Source organism: Marmota monax, unplaced genomic scaffold, assembly GCF_021218885.2.
Source record: "Marmota monax isolate L192 unplaced genomic scaffold, Marmota_monax_Labrador192_F-V1.1 WCK01_AAM20220418_F8-fsc00341, whole genome shotgun sequence".
In the NCBI taxonomy this organism is placed as follows: Eukaryota; Metazoa; Chordata; class Mammalia; order Rodentia; family Sciuridae; genus Marmota; species Marmota monax.
Genome location: NW_026694916.1, coordinates 439,623 through 459,743, shown reverse-complemented (window position 1 = coordinate 459,743; position 20,121 = coordinate 439,623). Strand labels below are relative to the sequence as shown.

General features: G+C 59.6%; 1 protein-coding gene across 1 annotated transcript; it reads left to right on the top strand.

The window, feature by feature from the left end:
- The first annotated feature begins 744 nt into the window (after nucleotides 1-744).
- LOC124081028 (pneumococcal serine-rich repeat protein-like) lies at nucleotides 745-19,770 on the top strand. Its single transcript, XM_046427150.1, has one exon. The coding sequence runs from the start codon at nucleotides 745-747 to the stop codon at nucleotides 19,768-19,770; it is 19,026 nt and encodes a 6,341-aa protein (XP_046283106.1).
- The last annotated feature ends 351 nt before the right edge of the window (nucleotides 19,771-20,121 follow it).

Sequence of the window (20,121 nt, the reverse complement as noted above, 5' to 3'; positions counted from 1 at the left end):
GCGCCTGTTGGAAAGCAACACAGGAGGTGAGGCAAGGGTACCCTACAGATCCTGGGAAGGGGTCCCGACACTGCCAGGTTGCCAAAGATCCGAGATTCTACGGCATCTGCCTCCTGGGAGTGAGGAAAGACCCGCGAGGGGTGGAAGGGAGCCCGTCAGACAGACTGGGCAGAGGGCAATGGATGCAGCCTAGAAAGAGAGGGCAATGGGGACAGACAGACAGGCAGAGGGGGTGCAAGCCTTCAATTCAGATCTGACAAAGAATTCCAATAAAATGACTCTATCTGAAACAGTGGCCAGGGAAGAGCTTGAACAAACAGAAATTTAGCACATTAAGATGCGGGTGCAACCTAAAGAGCCGTGTGTATTTGAAGCAATTTTAAAGACACACATCACAGTGGGAAAGCTCAAAACGCCAGGAGAGATTGAAAACCTAAACAATATGTGAAGCTTCTCTTCTTTAAAATGGTACCTCTCCCCAAAATGACTGCAGGTGCACAGATATTTGAGAAGATGAACAAAGAAACGAGGGAAAATGATGGAGTTCCAAGGAGAATCAGCACAAGGTCGGGTACATCCAATGCCAGTGAACCAACAATGACAAGGACACAGGTCCATACAAACACATCCCCAATGACTAAAGACAAGTCATCGCTCAGCACTGGGAGGGAAACAAGCATACGTGCTCAGAGCTCCACAGAAGGGACCAGTTCGACCACACGGGAGACAGGTACATTCAACACCATGAACAGTACAAATACATCCGCACAAGAAGCCTCTCCAACCAGCCCAAATGCCATAACTGCTGTGGCCACCAATCAGCCCACCACAAAGACCTCAACGGACAATACACAAAAAAGCTCTTCCCCGGCCAATGTCCCATCCAGCACCAAAGCAGCGAACTCCATCTCCGCCACCACTTCTGCTTCCCAAGCTGCTGTGGCCACCAGTACCACCACCACTGTGACCACATCTGCCATGAATAAGGGGAGGTCTGCTTCCACCACTCTCCCAGACAGCAACACAGCTGAGACCTCTGCCGCCGACACCACTTCTGCTTCCCCACCTCCAGTGGATATTACTACCACCACCACTGTGACCCCACATTCAAGGACCCAGGGGACCTCTGCCAAGACCAATCTCCCAGCCAGCAACACAGATGTGACCTCTGCCTCCGCCACCACTTCTACTTCCCCAACTACTGGGGCCACAACTGCCACCACCACCATGACATCAACTATCAAGACTCAGGGGACCTCTGCCTCCAACTCTGTCCCAGCAAGCACCACAGCTGTGAACACTGCCTCCACCACAACTTCTGTTTCCACATCTCCTGTGGACAACACTGCCACCACCTCTGTGACCTCACCGGCCAAGACTCAAGGGACCTCTGCCTCGACCACTGTCCCAGCTAGCACCACAGGGATGACCTCTGCCTCTGCCACCACTGCTGCTTCCCCCACTCCTGAGGCCACCACTGCCACAACCACAATGACCTCACTTCCAACAACTCTGGGGACCTCTTCTTTGTCCACTGTCCCAGCCACAACCATAGGGGTGACCTCTGCCCTTTCCACAACTTCTTCTTCCCCAACACCTGAGGCCACCACTGCCACCACCACCGTGACCTCAAATGTAATGATTCAGGGGACCTCTTCTGCATCGACTGTCCCAGCCAGTACCACAGGGGTGACTTCTAACTCCGCCAGCACTCCTGTAGCCACCACTGCCACCACCACTGTGACCTCACCTGGAACGACTCAGGGGACGTCCTCCTCGGCAACTGTCCCAGCCACAACCACAGGAATGACCTCTGCCTCCGCCACCAATTCTGCTTCCCCAACTCCTGAGGCTACCACCACCGTGACCTCACCTGCCACCACTCAGCGGACCTCCACCTCGGGGTCTGTCCCAGTCAGCACCACAGCTGTGACCTCTGCCTCTGCCACCACTTCTGCTTCCCCAGCTCTTGAGGCCACCACTCCCACCACCACTATGACCTCACCTGCCACAACACAAGGGCCCTCTTCCGCAGCCACGGTCCCAGCCAGTACCACAGGTGTGACTTCTAACTCCGCCAGCAGTCCAGTGGCCACCTTTGTCACTACCACCGTGACTTCACATGGCACGACTCAGGGGACGTCCTCCTCGGCCACTGTCCCAGCCACCACCACAGGAATGACCTCTGCCTCTGCCACAACTGCTGCTTCCCCAACTCCTGAGGTCACCACTGCCACCACAACCGTGACCTCACCTGGAAACACTCAGGGGACCTCTTCCTCGACCACTGTCCCAGCCAGCACCACAGGGATGACCTCTGCCTCTGCCACCACTTCAGCTTCCCCCACTCCAGAGGCCACGACTGCCACAACCACCATGACCTCACCTGCCACAACTCTGGGGACCTCTTCTTTGTCCACTGTCCCAGCCACAACCACAAGAGTGACCTCTGACTCCGCCACCACTTCTGCTACCCCAACTCCTGAGGGCAACACCGCCACCACCACCGTGACGTCACCTGGCACGACTCAAGGGACCTCCTCCTCGGCCACTGTCCCAGCCAGCACCACAGGGATGACCTCTGCCTCTGCAACCACTTCAGCTTCCCCCACTCCTGAGGCCACCACTGCCACAACCACCATGACCTCACCTGGAACAACTCAGCTGACCTCTTCTTTGTCCACTGTCCCAGCTACAACCACACGGTTGACCTCTGCCTTTTCCACAACTTCTTCTTCCCCAACTCCTGAGGCCACCACTGCCACCACCACCGTGACTTCACCTGGAACGACTCAGGGGACGTCCTCCTCGGCAACTGTCCCAGCCACAACCACAGGAGTGACCTCTGCCTCCGCCACCACTTCTGCTTCCCTAAATCCTGAGGCCACCACCGCCACCACCACCAGGACTTCATCTGCCACCACTCAGGGGACCTCCACCTCAGGCACTGTCCCAGTCAGCACCAAAGCTGTGACCTCTGCCTCCGACACCACTTCTGCTTCCCCAAATCTTGAGGCCCCCACTCCCACCACCACTGTGACCTCACCTGCCACAACGCAAGGGCCCTCTTCGGCAGCCACCATCCCCACCAGTACCACAGGTGTGACTTCTAACTCCGCCAGCAGTCCTGTGGCCACCACTGCCACCACCACCGTGACGTCACCTGCAACGACTCAGGGGATCTCCTCCCCGGCCACTGTCCCAGCCACCACCACAGGAATGACCTCTGCCTCCGCCACCACTGCTGCTTCCCCAACTCCTGACGTAACCACTGCCACCACCACCGTGACCTCACCTGGAACCACTCAGGGGACCTCTTCCTCGACCACTGTCCCAGCCAGCACCACAGGGATGACCTCTGCCTCCGCCACCACTTCTGCTTCCCCAACTCCTGAGGCCACCACCACCGTGACCTCACCTGCCACCACTCAGCGGACCTCCACCTCGGGCACTGTCCCAGTCAGCACCACAGCTGTGACCTCTGCCTCCGCCACCACTTCTGCTTCCCCAACTCTTGAGTCCACCACTCCCACCACCACTGTGACCTCCCCTGCCACGACACAAGGGCCCACTTCCGCAGCCACGGTCCCAGCCAGTACCACAGGTGTGACTTCTAACTCCGCCAGCAGTCCAGTGGCCACCTTTGCCACTACCACCGTGACTTCACCTGGCACGACTCAGGGGACGTCCTCCTCGGCCACTGTCCCAGCCACCACCACAGGAATGACCTCTGCCTCTGCCACAACTGCTGCTTCCCCAACTCCTGAGGTCACCACTGCCACCACAACCGTGACCTCACCTGGAAACACTCAGGGGACCTCTTCCTCAACCACTGTCCCAGCCAGCACCACAGGGATGACCTCTGCCTCTGCCACCACTTCAGCTTCCCCCACTCCAGAGGCCACGACTGCCACAACCACCATGACCTCACCTGCCACAACTCGGGGGACCTCTTCTTTGTCCACTGTCCCAGCCACAACCACAAGAGTGACCTCTGACTCCGCCACCACTTCTGCTACCCCAACTCCTGAGGGCAACACCGCCACCACCACCGTGACGTCACCTGGCACGATTCAAGGGACCTCCTCCTCGGCCACTGTACCAGCCAGCACCACAGGGATGACCTCTGCCTCTGCAACCACTTCAGCTTCCCCCACTCCTGAGGCCACCACTGCCACAATCACCATGACCTCACCTGCCACAACTCAGCTGACCTCTTCTTTGTCCACTGTCCCAGCTACAACCACACGGTTGACCTCTGCCTTTTCCACAACTTCTTCTTCCCCAACTCCTGAGGCCACCACTGCCACCACCACCGTGACTTCACCTGGAACGACTCAGGGGACGTCCTCCTCGGCAACTGTCCCAGCCACAACCACAGGAGTGACCTCTGCCTCCGCCACCACTTCTGCTTCCCTAAATCCTGAGGCCACCACCGCCACCACCACCAGGACCTCATCTGCCACCACTCAGGGGACCTCCACCTCAGGCACTGTCCCAGTCAGCACCAAAGCTGTGACCTCTGCCTCCGACACCACTTCTGCTTCCCCAAATCTTGAGGCCCCCACTCCCACCACCACTGTGACCTCACCTGCCATGACGCAAGGGGCCTCTTCCGCAGCCACCATCCCCACCAGTACCACAGGTGTGACTTCTAACTCCGCCAGCAGTCCTGTGGCCACCACTGCCACCACCACCGTGACGTCACCTGCAACAACTCAGGGGATCTCCTCCCCGGCCACTGTCCCAGCCACCACCACAGGAATGACCTCTGCCTCCGCCACCACTGCTGCTTCCCCAACTCCTGACGTAACCACTGCCACCACCACCGTGACCTCACCTGGAACCACTCAGGGGACCTCTTCCTCGACCACTGTCCCAGCCAGCACCACAGGGATGACCTCTGCCTCCGCCACCACTTCTGCTTCCCCAAATACTGAGGCCACCACCGCCACCACCACCGTGACCTCACCTGGCACCACTCAGGTGACCTCCACCTCAGGCACTGTCCCAGTCAGCACTACAGCTGTGACCTCTGCCTCCGCCACCACTTCTACGTCCCCAACTCTTGAATCCACCACTGCCACCACCATTGTGACCTCACCTGCCACGACGCAAGGGCCCTCTTCGGCAGCCACCATCCCCACCAGTACCACAGGTGTGACTTCTAACTCCGCCAGCAGTCCTATGGCCACCACTGCCACCACCACCGTGACGTCACCTGGAAAGACTCAGGGGACGTCCTCCTCTGCAACTGTCCCAGCCACAACCACAGGAGTGACCTCTACCTCCGCCACCACCTCTGCTTCCCCAACTCCTGAGGCCACCACCACCGTGACCTCACCTGCCACCACTCAGCAGACCTCGACCTCGGGCACTGTCCCAGTCAGCACCACAGCTGTGACCTCTGCCTCCGCCACCACTTCTGCTTCCCCAGCTCTTGAGTCCACCACTCCCACCACCACTGTGACCTCCCCTGCCACAACACAAGGGCCCTCTTCCGCAGCCACCATCCCAGCCAGCACCACAGGTGTGACTTCTACCTCTGCCAGCAGTCCTGTGGCCACCACTGCCACCACCAAAGTGACCTCACCTGGAACCACTCAGGGGACCTCTTCCTCGACCACTGTCCCAGCCAGCCCCACAGGGATGACCTCTGCCTCGGCCACCACTACAGCTTCCCCCACTCCTGATGCCACGACTGCCACAACCACCATGACCTCACCTTCCACAAATCTGGGGACCTCTTCTTTGTCCACTGTCCCAGCCACAACCACAATGGTGACCTCTGCCTTTTCCACAACTTCTTCTTCCCCAACTCCTGAGGCCACCAGTGCCACCACCACCGGGACCTCACCTGCCACCGCTCAGGGGACCTCGACCTCGGGCACTGTCCCAGTCAGCACCACAGCTGTGACCTCTGCCTCCGCCACCTCTTCTGCTTCCCCAACTCTTGAGGCCACCACTCCCACCACCACTGTGACCTCCCCTGCCACAACACAAGGGCCCTCTTCCGCAGCCACAATCCCAGCCAGTACCACAGGTGTGACTTCTACCTCCACCAGCACTCCTGTAGCCACCACTGCCACCACCACTGTGACCTCACCTGGAACGACTCAGGGGACGTCCTCCTCGGCAACTGTCCCAGCCACAACCACAGGAGTGACCTCTACCTCCGCCACCACTTCTGCTTCCACAACTCGTGAGGACACCACCACCGTGACCTCATCTGCCACCAATCAGGGGACCTCCACCTCAGGCACTGTCCCAGCCAGCACCACAGGTGTGACTTCTGCCTCTGCCAGCAGTCCTGTGGCCACCACTGCCACCACCACCATGATGTCACCTGGCACGACTCAGGCGACCTCCTCCTTGGCCACTGTGCCAGCCACCACCACAGGAATGACCTCTGCCTCTGCCACCACTGCTGCTTCCTCAACTCCTGAGGTCACCACAGCCACCACCACCGTGACCTCACCTGGAACCACTCAGGGGACCTCTTCCTCGACCACTGTCCCAGCCAGCACCACAGGGATGACCTCTGCCTCTGCCACCACTGCTGCTTCCCCCACTCCTGATGCCACGACTGCCACAACCACCATGACCTCACCTGCGACAACTCTGGGGACCTCTTCTTTGTCCACTGTCCCAGCCACAACCACAGGGGTGACCTCTGCCTTTTCCACAACTTCTTCTTCCCCAACTCCTGAGGCCAACACTGCCACCACCACCGTGACCTCACCTGTAACGATTCAGGAGACCTCTTCTGCATCCACTGTCCCAGCCAGTACCACAGGGGTGACTTCTACCTCCGCCACCACTTCTCCTTCCCCAACTCTTGAGGCCACCACTCCGACCACCACTGTGACCTCCCCTGCCACGACGCAAGGGTCCTCTTCCGCAGCCACCGTCCCAGCCAGTACCACAGGTGTGACTTCTACCTCCGCCAGCACTCCTGTAGCCACCACTGCCACCACCACTGTGACCTCACCTGGAACGACTCAGGGGACGTCCTCCTCGGCAACTGTCCCAGCCACAACCACAGGAGTGACCTCTGCCTCCGCCACCACTTCTGCTTCCACAAGTCCTGAGGCCAACACCGCCACCACCACTGTGACCTCATCTGCCACCAATCAGGGGACCTCCACCTCAGGCACTGTCCCAGTCAGCACCACAGGAGTGACCTCTGCCTCTGCCACCACTTCTGTTTCCCCAACTCTTGAGGCCACCACTCCCACCACCACTGTGTCCTCACCTGCCACAATGCAAGGGCCCTCTTCCGCAGCCACCATCCCAGCCAGCACCACAGGTGTGACTTCTATCTCTGCCAGCAGTCCTGTGTCCACTACTGCCACCGCCACCGTGACCTCACCTGGAACCATTCAGGGGACCTCTTCCTCGACCACTGTCCCAGCCAGCACCACAGGGATGACCTCTGCCTCTGCAACCACTTCAGCTTCCCCCACTCCTGAGGCCACCACTGCCACAACCACCATGACCTCACCTGCCACAACTCTGGGGACCTCTTCTTTGTCCACTGTTCCAGCCACAACCACCGGGGTGACCTCTGCCTTTTCCACTACTTCTTCTTCCCCAACTCCTGAGGCCAACACTGCCACCACCACCGTGACCTCACCTGTAACGATTCATGGGACATCTTCCGCATCCACTGTCCCAGCCAGTACCACAGGGGTTACTTCTAACTCCGCCAGCACTCCTGAGGCCACCACTGCCACCACCACTGTGACCTCACCTGGAACGACTCAGGGGACGTCCTCCTCGGCAACTGTCCCAGCCACAACCACAGGAGTGACCTCTGCCTCCGCCACCACTTCTGCTTCCCCAACTCCTGAGGCCACCACTGCCACCACCATTGTGACCTCACCTGCCACCACTCAGGGGACCTCCACCTCCGGCACTGTCCCAGTCAGCACCACAGCTGTGACCTCTGCCTTCGCCACCACTTCTGCTTCCCCAACTCTTGAGGCCACCACGCCCACCACCACTGTGACCTCACCTGCCACGACGCAAGGGCCCTCTTCTGAAGCCACCGTCCCAGCCAGTACCACAGGTGTGACTTCTACCTCCGCGAGCAGTCCTATGGCCACCACTGCCACCACCACCGTGACCTCACAAGGAAGCACTCAGGGGATGTCCTCCTCGGCAACTGTCTCAGCCACAACCACAGGAGTGACCTCTGCCTCCGCCACCACTTCTGCTTCCACAACTCGTGAGGACACCACCACGGTGACCTCATCTGCCACCAATCAGGGGACCTCCACCTCAGGCACTGTCCCAGTCAGCACCACAGCTGTGACCTCTGCCTCCGCCACCACTTCTGTTTCCCCAACTCTTGAGGCCACCACTCCCCCCACCACTGTGACCTCACCTGCCACAACGCAAGGGCCCTCTACCGCAGCCACCATCCCAGCCAGCACCACAGGTGTGACTTCTACCTCTGCCAGCAGTCCTGTGGCCACCACTGCCACCACCACCATGATGTCACCTGGCACGACTCAGGGGACCTCCTCCTTGGCCACTGTCCCAGCCACCACCACAGGAATGACCTCTGCCTCTGCCACCACTGCTGCTTCCCCCACTCCTGATGCCACGACTGCCACAACCACCATGACCTCACCTGCCACAACTCTGGGGACCTCTTCTTTGTCCACTGTCCCAGCCACAACCACAGGGGTGACCTCTGCCTTTTCCACAACTTCTTCTTCCCCAACTCCTGAGGCCAACACTGCCACCACCACCGTGACCTCACCTGTAACGATTCAGGGGACCTCTTCCGCAGCCACTGTACCAGCCAGTACCACATGGGTGACTTCTACGTCCGCCAGCACTCCTATAGCCACCACTGCCACCACCACTGTGACCTCACCTGGAAAGACTCAGGGGACGTCCTCCTCGGCAACTGTCCCAGCCACAACGACAGGAGTGACCTCTACCTCCGTCACCACTTCTGCTTCCACAATTCCTGAGGACACCACCATCGTGACCTCACCTGCCACCACTCAGGGGACCTCGACCACGCGCACTGTCCCAGTCAGCACCACAGCTGTGACCTCTGCCTCTGCCACCACTTCTGCTTCCCCAACTCTTGAGGCCACCACTCCCACCACCACTGTGACCTCACCTGCCACAACGCAAGGGCCCTCTTCCGCAGCCACCATCCCAGCCAGTACCACAGGTGTGACTTCTACCTCCGCGAGCAGTCCTATGGCCACCACTGCCACCACCACCGTGACCTCACAAGGAAGCACTCAGGGGACGTCCTCCTCGGCAACTGTCTCAGCCACAACCACAGGAGTGACCTCTGCCTCCGCCACCACTTCTGCTTCCACAACTCGTGAGGACACCACCACCGTGACCTCATCTGCCACCAATCAGGGGACCTCCACCTCAGGCACTGTCCCAGTCAGCACCACAGCTGTGACCTCTGCCTCCGCCACCACTTCTGCTTCCCCAACTCTTGAGGCCACCACTCCCACCACCACTGTGACCTCACCTGCCACAACGCAAGGGCCCTCTACCGCAGCCACCATCCCAGCCAGCACCACAGGTGTGACTTCTACCTCTGCCAGCAGTCCTGTGGCCACCACTGCCACCACCACCATGATGTCACCTGGCACGACTCAGGCGACCTCCTCCTTGGCCACTGTGCCAGCCACCACCACAGGAATGACCTCTGCCTCTGCCACCACTGCTGCTTCCTCAACTCCTGAGGTCACCACAGCCACCACCACCGTGACCTCACCTGGAACCACTCAGGGGACCTCTTCCTCGACCACTGTCCCAGCCAGCACCACAGGGATGACCTCTGCCTCTGCCACCACTGCTGCTTCCCCCACTCCTGATGCCACGACTGCCACAACCACCATGACCTCACCTGCGACAACTCTGGGGACCTCTTCTTTGTCCACTGTCCCAGCCACAACCACAGGGGTGACCTCTGCCTTTTCCACAACTTCTTCTTCCCCAACTCCTGAGGCCAACACTGCCACCACCACCGTGACCTCACCTGTAACGATTCAGGGGACATCTTCCGCATCCACTGTCCCAGCCAGTACCACAGGGGTGACTTCTACCTCCGCCACCACTTCTCCTTCCCCAACTCTTGAGGCCACCACTCCCACCACCACTGTGACCTGCCCTGCCACGACGCAAGGGTCCTCTTCCTCAGCCACCGTCCCAGCCAGTACCACAGGTGTGACTTCTACCTCCGCCAGCACTCCTGTAGCCACCACTGCCACCACCACTGTGACCTCACCTGGAACGACTCAGGGGACGTCCTCCTCGGCAACTGTCCCAGCCACAACCACAGGAGTGACCTCTGCCTCCGCCACCACTTCTGCTTCCACAACTCCTGAGGCCAACACCGCCACCACCACTGTGACCTCATCTGCCACCAATCAGGGGACCTCCACCTCAGGCACTGTCCCAGTCAGCACCACAGGAGTGACCTCTGCCTCTGCCACCACTTCTGCTTCCCCAACTCTTGAGGCCACCACGCCCACCACCACTGTGACCTCACCTGCCACGACGCAAGGGCCCTCTTCCGCAGCCACCATCCCAGCCAGCACCACAGGTGTGACTTCTACCTCCGCCAGCAGTCCTGTGGCCACCACTGCCACCACCACCATGATGTCACCTGGCACGACTCAGGGGACCTCCTCCTTGGCCACTGTTCCAGCCACCACCACAGGAATGACCTCTGCCTCTGCCACCACTGCTGCTTCCCCCACTCCTGATGCCACGACTGCCACAACCACCATGACCTCACCTGCCACAACTCTGGGGACCTCTTCTTTGTCCACTGTCCCAGCCACAACCACAGGGGTGACCTCTGCTTTTTCCACAACTTCTTCTTCCCCAACTCCTGAGGCCAACACTGCCACCACCACCGTGACCTCACCTGTAACGATTCAGGGGACCTCTTCTGCATCCACTGTCCCAGCCAGTACCACATGGGTGACTTCTACGTCCGCCAGCACTCCTGTAGCCACCACTGCCACCACCACTGTGACCTCACCTGGAAAGACTCAGGGGACGTCCTCCTCGGCAACTGTCCCAGCCACAACCACAGGAGTGACCTCTACCTCCGCCACCACTTCTGCTTCCACAATTCCTGAGGACACCACCATCGTGACCTCACCTGCCACCACTCAGGGGACCTCGACCACGCGCACTGTCCCAGTCAGCACCACAGCTGTGACCTCTGCCTCCGCCACCACTTCTGCTTCCCCAACTCTTGAGGCCACCACTCCCACCACCACTGTGACCTCACCTACCTCGACGCAAGGGCCCTCTTCCGCAGCCACCATCCCAGCCAGTACCACAGGTGTGACTTCTACCTCCGCCAGCAGTCCTATGGCCACCACTGCCACCACCACCGTGACCTCACAAGGAAGCACTCAGGGGACCTCCTCCTCAGCCACTGTCCCAGCCACCACCACAGGGATGACCTCTGCCTCCGCCACCACTTCTGCTTCCCCAACTCCTGAGGTCACCAGTGCCACCACCCCCGTGACCTCAGCTGCCACAACTCTGGGGATCTCTTCTTTGTCCACTGTCCCAGCCACAACCACAGGGGTGACCTCTGCCTTTGCCACAACTTTTTCCCCAACTCCTGAGGCCACCACTGCCACCACCACTGTGACCTCACCTGGAACGACTCAGGGGACGTCCTCCTCGGCAACTGTCCCAGCCACAACCACAGGAGTGACCTCTGCCTCCGCCACCACTTCTGCTTCCCCAACTCCTGAGGCCACCACTGCCACCACCATTGTGACCTCACCTGCCACCACTCAGGGGACCTCCACCTCCGGCACTGTCCCAGTCAGCACCACAGCTGTGACCTCTGCCTTCGCCACCACTTCTGCTTCCCCAACTCTTGAGGCCACCACGCCCACCACCACTGTGACCTCACCTGCCACGACGCAAGGGCCCTCTTCTGAAGCCACCGTCCCAGCCAGTACCACAGGTGTGACTTCTACCTCCGCAAACAGTCCTATGGCCACCACAGCCACCACCACCATGACGTCACCTGGCATGACTCAGGGGACCTCCTCCTCGGCCATTGTCCCAGCCAGCACCACAGGGATGACCTCTCCCTCTGCCACCACTTCTGCTTCCCCAATTCCTGAGGCTACCACTGCCACAACCACCATGACCTCAGCTGCCACAACTCTGGGGAACTCTTCTTTGTCCACTGTCCCAGGCACAACCACAGGAGTGACCTCTGCCACCTCCACCACTTGTGCTTCCCCAACTCCTGAGGCCACCACTGCCACCACCACTGTGGCATCACCTGCCACCACTCAGGGGACCTCCACCTCGGGCACTGTCACAGTCAGCATCACAGCTGTGACCTCTGCCTCTGCCACCACTTCTGCTTCCCCAACTCTTGAAGCCACCACTCCCACCACCACTGTGACCTCACATGCCTCGACGCAAGGGCCCTCTTCCGCAGCCACCATCGCAGCCAGTACCACAGGTGTGACTTCTACCTCTCCCAGCAGTCCTGTGGCCACCACTGCCACCACCACCGTGACGTCACCTGGAACGACTCAGGGGACGTCCTCCTCGGCAACTGTCCCAGCCACAACCACAGGAGTGACCTCTGCCACCTCCACCACTTCTGCTTCCCCAACTCCTGAGGCCACCACCACTGTGACCTCACCTGCCACCCCTCAGGGTACCTCCACCTCAGGCACTGTCCCAGTCAGTACCTCAGCTGTGACCTCTGCCTCCGCCACCACTTCTGCTTCTTCCACTCCTGAGGCCACCACTGCCACAACCACCATGACCTCAGCTGCCACAACTCTGGGGACCTCTTCTTTGTCCACTTTCCCAGCCACAACCACAGGGTTGACCTCTGCCTTTGCCACAACTTCTTCTTCCCCAACTCCTGAGGCCACCACGGCCACCATCACCGTGACCTCACCTGGAACGACTCAGGGGACCTCTTCCGCATCCACTGTCCCAGCCAGTACCACAGGGGTGACTTCTACCTCCGCCAGCACTCCTGTAGCCACCACTGCCACCACCACTGTGACCTCACCTGGATCGTCTCAGGGGACGTCCTCCTCGGCAACTGTCCCAGCCACAACCACAGGAGTGACCTCTGCCTCCGCCACCACTTCTGCTTCCCCAACTCCTGATGCTACCACTTACACCACGACCGTGACCTCACCTGCCACCACTCAGGGGACCTCCACCTCGGGCACTGTCCCAGTCAGCACCACAGCTGTGACCTCTGCCTCCGCCACCACTTCTGCTTCTCCCACTCCTGAGGCCACCACTGCCACAACCACCATGACCTCAGCTGCCACAACTCTGGGGACCTCTTCTTTGTCCACTGTCCCAGCCACAACCACAGGGTTGACCTCTGCCTTTGCCACAACTTCTTCTTCCCCAACTCCTGAGGCCAACACTGCCACCACCACCGTGACCTCACCTGCAATGATTCAGGGGACCTCTTCCGCCACCACTGTCCCAGCCAGTACCACAGGTGTGACTTCTACCTCAGCCAGCACTCCTGTGGCCACCACTGACACCACCACTGTGTCATCACCTGGAATGACTCAGGCGACCTCCCCCTCAGCCACTATCACAGTCACAACCATAGGAGTGACCTCCTCCTCCGCCACCACTTCTTCTTCCCCCACTCCTGACGCCATCACTGCCACCACCAGTGTGACCTCACCTGCCATGACACACGTGCCTTCTTCTGCAGCCACTGTTCCATCCAGTACCTCAGGAGTGACCTCTGCCTCCGCCAGTACTCCTGTGACCACCACTGCCACTCCCATCGTGACGTCACCTGGCACGACTCAGGGGACCTCCTCCTTGGCCACTGTCCCAGCCACAACCACAGGGATGACCTCTGCCTCCACCACCACTTCTGCTTCCTCAACTCCTGAGGTCACCACAGCCACCACCACCGTGACCTCACCTGGAACCACTCAGGGGACCTCTTCCTCGACCACTGTCCCAGCCAGCACCACAGGGATGACCTCTGCCTCTGCCACCACTTCAGCTTCCCCCACTCCTGATGCCACCACTGCCACAACCACCATAACCTCACCTGCCACAACTCTGGGGACCTCTTCTTTGTCCACTGTCCCAGCCACAACCACAGGGGTGACCTCTGTCTTTTCCACAACTTCTTCTTCCCCAACTCCTGAGCTCACCACTGCCACCACCACCATGACCTCACCTGTAACGATTCAGGGGACCTCTTCTGCATCCACTGTCCCAGCCAGTACCACAGGGTTGACTTCTACCTCCGCCAGCACTCCTGTAGCCACCACTGCCACCACCACTGTGACCTCACCTGGAACGACTCAGGGGACGTCCTCCTCGGCAACTGTCCCAGCCACAACCACAGGAGTGACCTCTGCCTCCACCACCAGTTCTGCTTCCCTAAATCCTGAGGCCACCACCGCCACCACCACCAGGACCTCATCTGCCACCACTCAGGGGACCTCCACCTCAGGCACTGTCCCAGTCAGCACCACAGCTGTGACCTCTGCCTCCGACACCACTTCTACTTCCCCAAATCTTGAGGCCACCACTCCCACAACCACTGTGACCTCACCTGCCACAACGCAAGGGCCCTCTTCCGCAGCCACAGGCCCAGCCAGTACCACAGGTGTGACTTCTACCTCCGCCAGCAGTCCTGTGGCCACCACTGCCACCACCACCGTGACGTCACCTGGAATGACTCAGGGGATTTCCTCCCCGGCCACTGTCCCAGCCACCACCACAGGAATGATCTCTGCCTCCGCCACCACTGCTGCTTCCCCAACTCCTGAGGCCACCACTGCCACCACCACCGTGACCTCACCTGGAACCACTCAGGGGACCTCTTCCTCGACCACTGTCCCAGCCAGCACCACAGGGATGACCTCTGCCTCCGCCACCACTTCTGCTTCCCCAAATACTGAGGCCACCACCGCCACCACCACCGTGACCTCATCTGGCACCACTCAGGTGACCTCCACCTCAGGCACTGTCCCAGTCAGCACCACAGCTGTGACCTCTTCCTCCGCCACCACGTCTACGTCCCCAACTCTTGAATCCACCACTGCCACCACCATTGTGACCTCACCTGCCACGACGCAAGGGCCCTCTTCGGCAGCCACCATCCCCACCAGTACCACAGGTGTGACTTCTAACTCCGCCAGCAGTCCGGTGGCCACCACTGCCACCACCACCGTGACATCACCTGGAAAGACTCAGGGGACGTCCTCCTCTGCAACTGTCCCAGCCACAACCACAGGAGTGACCTCTACCTCTGCCACCACGTCTGCTTCCCCAACTCCTGAGGCGACCACCACCGTGACCTCACCTGCCACCACTCAGCAGACCTCGACCTCGGGCACTGTCCCAGTCAGCACCACAGCTGTGACCTCTGCCTCCGCCACCTCTTCTGCTTCCCCAACTCTTGAGTCCACCACTCCCACCACCACTGTGACCTCCCCTGCCACGACACAAGGGCCCACTTCCGCAGCCACCATCCCAGCCAGCACCACAGGTGTGACTTCTACGTCCGCCAGCAGTCCTGTGGCCACCACTGCCACCACCAAAGTGACCTCACCTGAAACCACTCAGGGGACCTCTTCCTCGACCACTGTCCCAGCCAGCACCACAGGGATGACCTATGCCTCGGACACCACTACAGCTTCCCCCACTCCTGATGCCATGACTGCCACAACCACCATGACCTCACCTGCCACAAATCTGGGGACCTCTTCTTTGTCCACTGTCGCAGCCACAACCACAATGGTGACCTCTGCCTTTTCCACAACTTCTTCTTCCCCAAATCCTGAGGCCACCAGTGCCACCACCACCATGACCTCACCTGTAACGATTCAGGGGACATCTTCCGCATCCACTGTCCCAGCCAGTACCACAGGGGTGACTTCTAACTCTGCCAGCACTCCTGTAGCCACCACTGCCACCACCACCGTGACCTCACCTGGATCGTCTCAGGGGACGTCCTCCTCGGCCACTGTCCCTGCCACCACCACAGGAATGACCTCTGCCTCTGCCACCACCTCTGCTTCCCCAACTCCTGACGTAACCACTGCCACCACCACCATGACCTCACCTGGAACCTCTCAGGGGACCTCTTCCTCGACCACTGTCCCAGCCAGCACCACAGGGATGACCTCTGCCTCTGCCACCACTGCTGCTTCCCCCACTCCTGATGCCACGACTGCCACAACCACCATGACCTCACCTGCGACAACTCTGGGGACCTCTTCTTTGTCCACTGTCCCAGCCACAACCACAGGGGTGACCTCTGCCTTTTCCACAACTTCTTCTTCCCCAACTCCTGAGGCCACCAGTGCCACCACCACCGTGACCTCACCTATAACGATTCAGGGGACATCTTCCGCATCCACTGTCCCAGCCAGTACCACAGGGGTGACTTCTACCTCCGCCAGCACTCCTGTAGCCACCACTGCCACCACCACTGTGACCTCACCTGGAACGATTCAGGGGACGTCCTCCTCGGCAACTATCCCAGCCACAACCACAGGAGTGACCTCTACTTCCGCCACCACCTCTGCTTCCCCAACTCCTGAGGCCACCACCACCGTGACCTCACCTGCCACCACTCAGCAGACCTCGACCTCGGGCACTGTCCCAGTAAGCACCACAGCTGTGACCTCTGCCTCCGCCACCACTTCTGCTTCCCCAACTCTTGAGGCCACCACTCCCACCACCACTGTGACCTCCCCTGCCATGACGCAAGGGCCCTCTACCGCAGCCACCATCGCAGCCAGCACCACAGGTGTGACTTCTACCTCCGCCAGCAGTCCTGTGGCCACCACTGCCACCACCACCGTGACCTCACCTGGAACCACTCAGGGGACCTCTTCCTCGACCACTGTCCCAGCCAGCACCACAGGGATGACCTCTGCCTCTGCCACCACTTCAGCTTCCCCCACTCCTGAGGCCACCACTGCCACAACCACCATGACCTCACCTGCCACAAATCTGGGGACCTCTTCTTTGTCCACTGTCCCAGCCACAACCACAGGGGTGACCTCTGCCTTTTCCACAACTTCTTCTTCCCCAACTCCTGAGGCCAACACTGCCACCACCACCATGACCTCACCTGTAACGATTCAGGGGACATCTTCCGCATCCACTGTCCCAGCCAGTACCACAGGGGTGACTTCTACCTCCTCCAGCACTCCTGTAGCCACAACTGTCACCACCACTGTGACCTCACCTGGAACGACTCAGGGGACGTCCTCCTGGGCAACTGTCTCAGCCACAACCACAGGAGTGACCTCTGCCTCAGCCACCACTTCTGGTTCCACAACTCCTGAGGCCACCACCGTGACCTCACCTGCCACCACTCAGGGGACCTCCACCTCGGGGTCTGTCCCAGTCAGCACCACAGCTGTGACCTCTGCCTCTGCTCCCACTTCTGCCTCCCCAACTCTTGAGGCCACCACTCCCACCACCACTGTGACCTCCCCTGCCACGACCCAAGGGCCCTCTACCGCAGCCACCATCGCAGCCAGTACCACAGGTGTGACTTCTGCCTCCGCCAGCAGTCCTGTGGCCACCACTGCCACCACCACCGTGACCTCACCTGTCACGATTCAGGAGACATCTTCCGCAGCCACAGGCCCAGCCAGTACCACAGGTGTGACTTCTACCTCTGCCAGCAGTCCTGTGTCCACTACTGCCACCACCACCGTGACGTCACCTCGCACGACTCAGGGGACCTCCTCCTCGGCCACTGTCGTAGCCACCACCACAGGAATGACCTCTGCCTCCGCCACCACTGCTGCTTCCCCAACTCCTGAGGTAACCACTGCCACCACCACCGTGACCTCACCTGGAAGCACTCAGGGGACCTCTTCCTCGACCACTGTCCCAGCCAGCACCACAGGGATGACCTCTGCCTCTGCCACCACTGCTGCTTCCCCCACTCCTGATGCCACGACTGCCACAACCACCATGACCTCACCTGCCACAACTCTGGGGACCTCTTCTTTGTCCACTGTCCCAGCCACAACCACAGGGGTGACCTCTGCTTTTTCCACAACTTCTTCTTCCCCAACTCCTGAGGCCAACACTGCCACCACCACCGTGACCTCACCTGTAACGATTCAGGGGACCTCTTCCGCAGCCACTGTCACAGCCAGTACCACAGGGGCGACTTCTACGTCCGCCAGCACTCCTGTAGCCACCACTGCCACCACCACTGTGACCTCACCTGGAAAGACTCAGGGGACGTCCTCCTCGGCAACTGTCCCAGCCACAACCACAGGAGTGACCTCTACCTCCGCCACCACTTCTGCTTCCACAATTCCTGAGGACACCACCATCGTGACCTCACCTGCCACCACTCAGGGGACCTCGACCACGCGCACTGTCCCAGTCAGCACCACAGCTGTGACCTCTGCCTCCGCCACCACTTCTGCTTCCCCAACTCTTGAGGCCACCACTCCCACCACCACTGTGACCTCACCTGCCACGACACAAGGGCCCTCTTCCGCAGCCACCTTCCCAGCCAGTACCACAGGTGTGACTTCTACCTCCGCCAGCAGTCCTGTGGCCACCATTGCCACCACCACCATGATGTCACCTGGCACGACTCAGGGGACCTCCTCCTCGGCCACTGTCCCAGCCACCACCACAGGAATGAACTCTGCCTCCGCCACAACTGCTGCTTCCTCAACTCCTGAGGTCACCACTGTCACCACCTCCGTGACCTCACCTGCCACAACTCTGGGCACCTCTTCTTTGTCCACTTTCCCAGCCACAACCACAGGGTTGACCTCTGCCTTTTCCACAACTTCTTCTTCCCCAACTCTTGAGGCCACCACTGACACCACCACCGTGACTTCACCTGTATCGATTCAGGGGACCTCTTCCGCAGCTACTGTCCCAGCCAGTACCACATGGGTGACTTCTACCTCCGCCAGCACTCCTGTAGCCACCACTGCCACCACCACTGTGACCTCACCTGGAACGACTCAGGGGACATCCTCCTTGGCAACTGTCCTAGCCACAACCACAGGAGTGACCTCTGCCTCTGCCACCACTTCTGCTTCCCCAACTCCTGAGGCCACCACCACCGTGACCCCACCTGCCACCACTCAGGGGACCTCCACCTCAGGGTCTGTCCCAGTCAGCACCACTGCTGTGACCTCTGCATCCGCCACCTCTTCTGCTTCCCCAACTCTTGAGGCCATCACTCCCACCACCACTGTGACCTCACGTGCTACATCGCAAGGGCCCTCTTCCACATCCACTGTCCCAGCCAGTACCACAGGTGTGACTTCTACCTCCGGCAGCAGTCCTGTGGCCACCACTGCCACTACCACCGTGATGTCACCTGGCACGACTCAGGGGACCTCCTCCTCTGCCACTGTCCCAGCCACCAACTCTGCCTCCTCCACCACTTCTGCATCCCCAACTCCTGAGGCCACCATTGCCACCACCACCGTGACCTCCCCTGCCACGACTCAGGGGACCTCTGCCTCGACCAGTGTCCCAGCCAGCACCACCACCGTGGCCTCTCCTGCCTGGACTCAGGGCACCTCTTCCTCCACCTCTTCGTACCCTGTTCTGGGAACCACTACCATTGCTAGTGCAAATTCGAGCCCCAGCATCGTCACCTCCATGCCATCACCCACATCCTCTTCTCCCTCTACCACTTCTAGGGTTACATCTACAACCACTTCAACTACCACCTCCATTGTTCCTAGCACAAGTGGTACGTAATTTCTCATTTTTATTTTGTAATTTTTCTTTTTTTAAAGATTTCTCTTCATCTTTTTGCATCGTATACTTTCATATTTCATTTACTCTTTTTAAATTTTCCGATCTTTTCCCTTTTAACATTTTAACTTTTTACCTTATTATATCCATTTGTTTTCTGTTTTGTTTCTCAATATTTTAATGCTCTTTCATCATAGTAAATTTGAATTCTCAGTTGTTTGTGCATGTGCATGAGATTTAATCTTCATCAGCTTGATGCCATTAGTTTTTATGTGTATGTTTGGCATCCTTTTCTCTCTCCACATTAACTCTCATTTTTGTCCTTCTTCTCTAGAGAAGGTATACTGTCTTTTA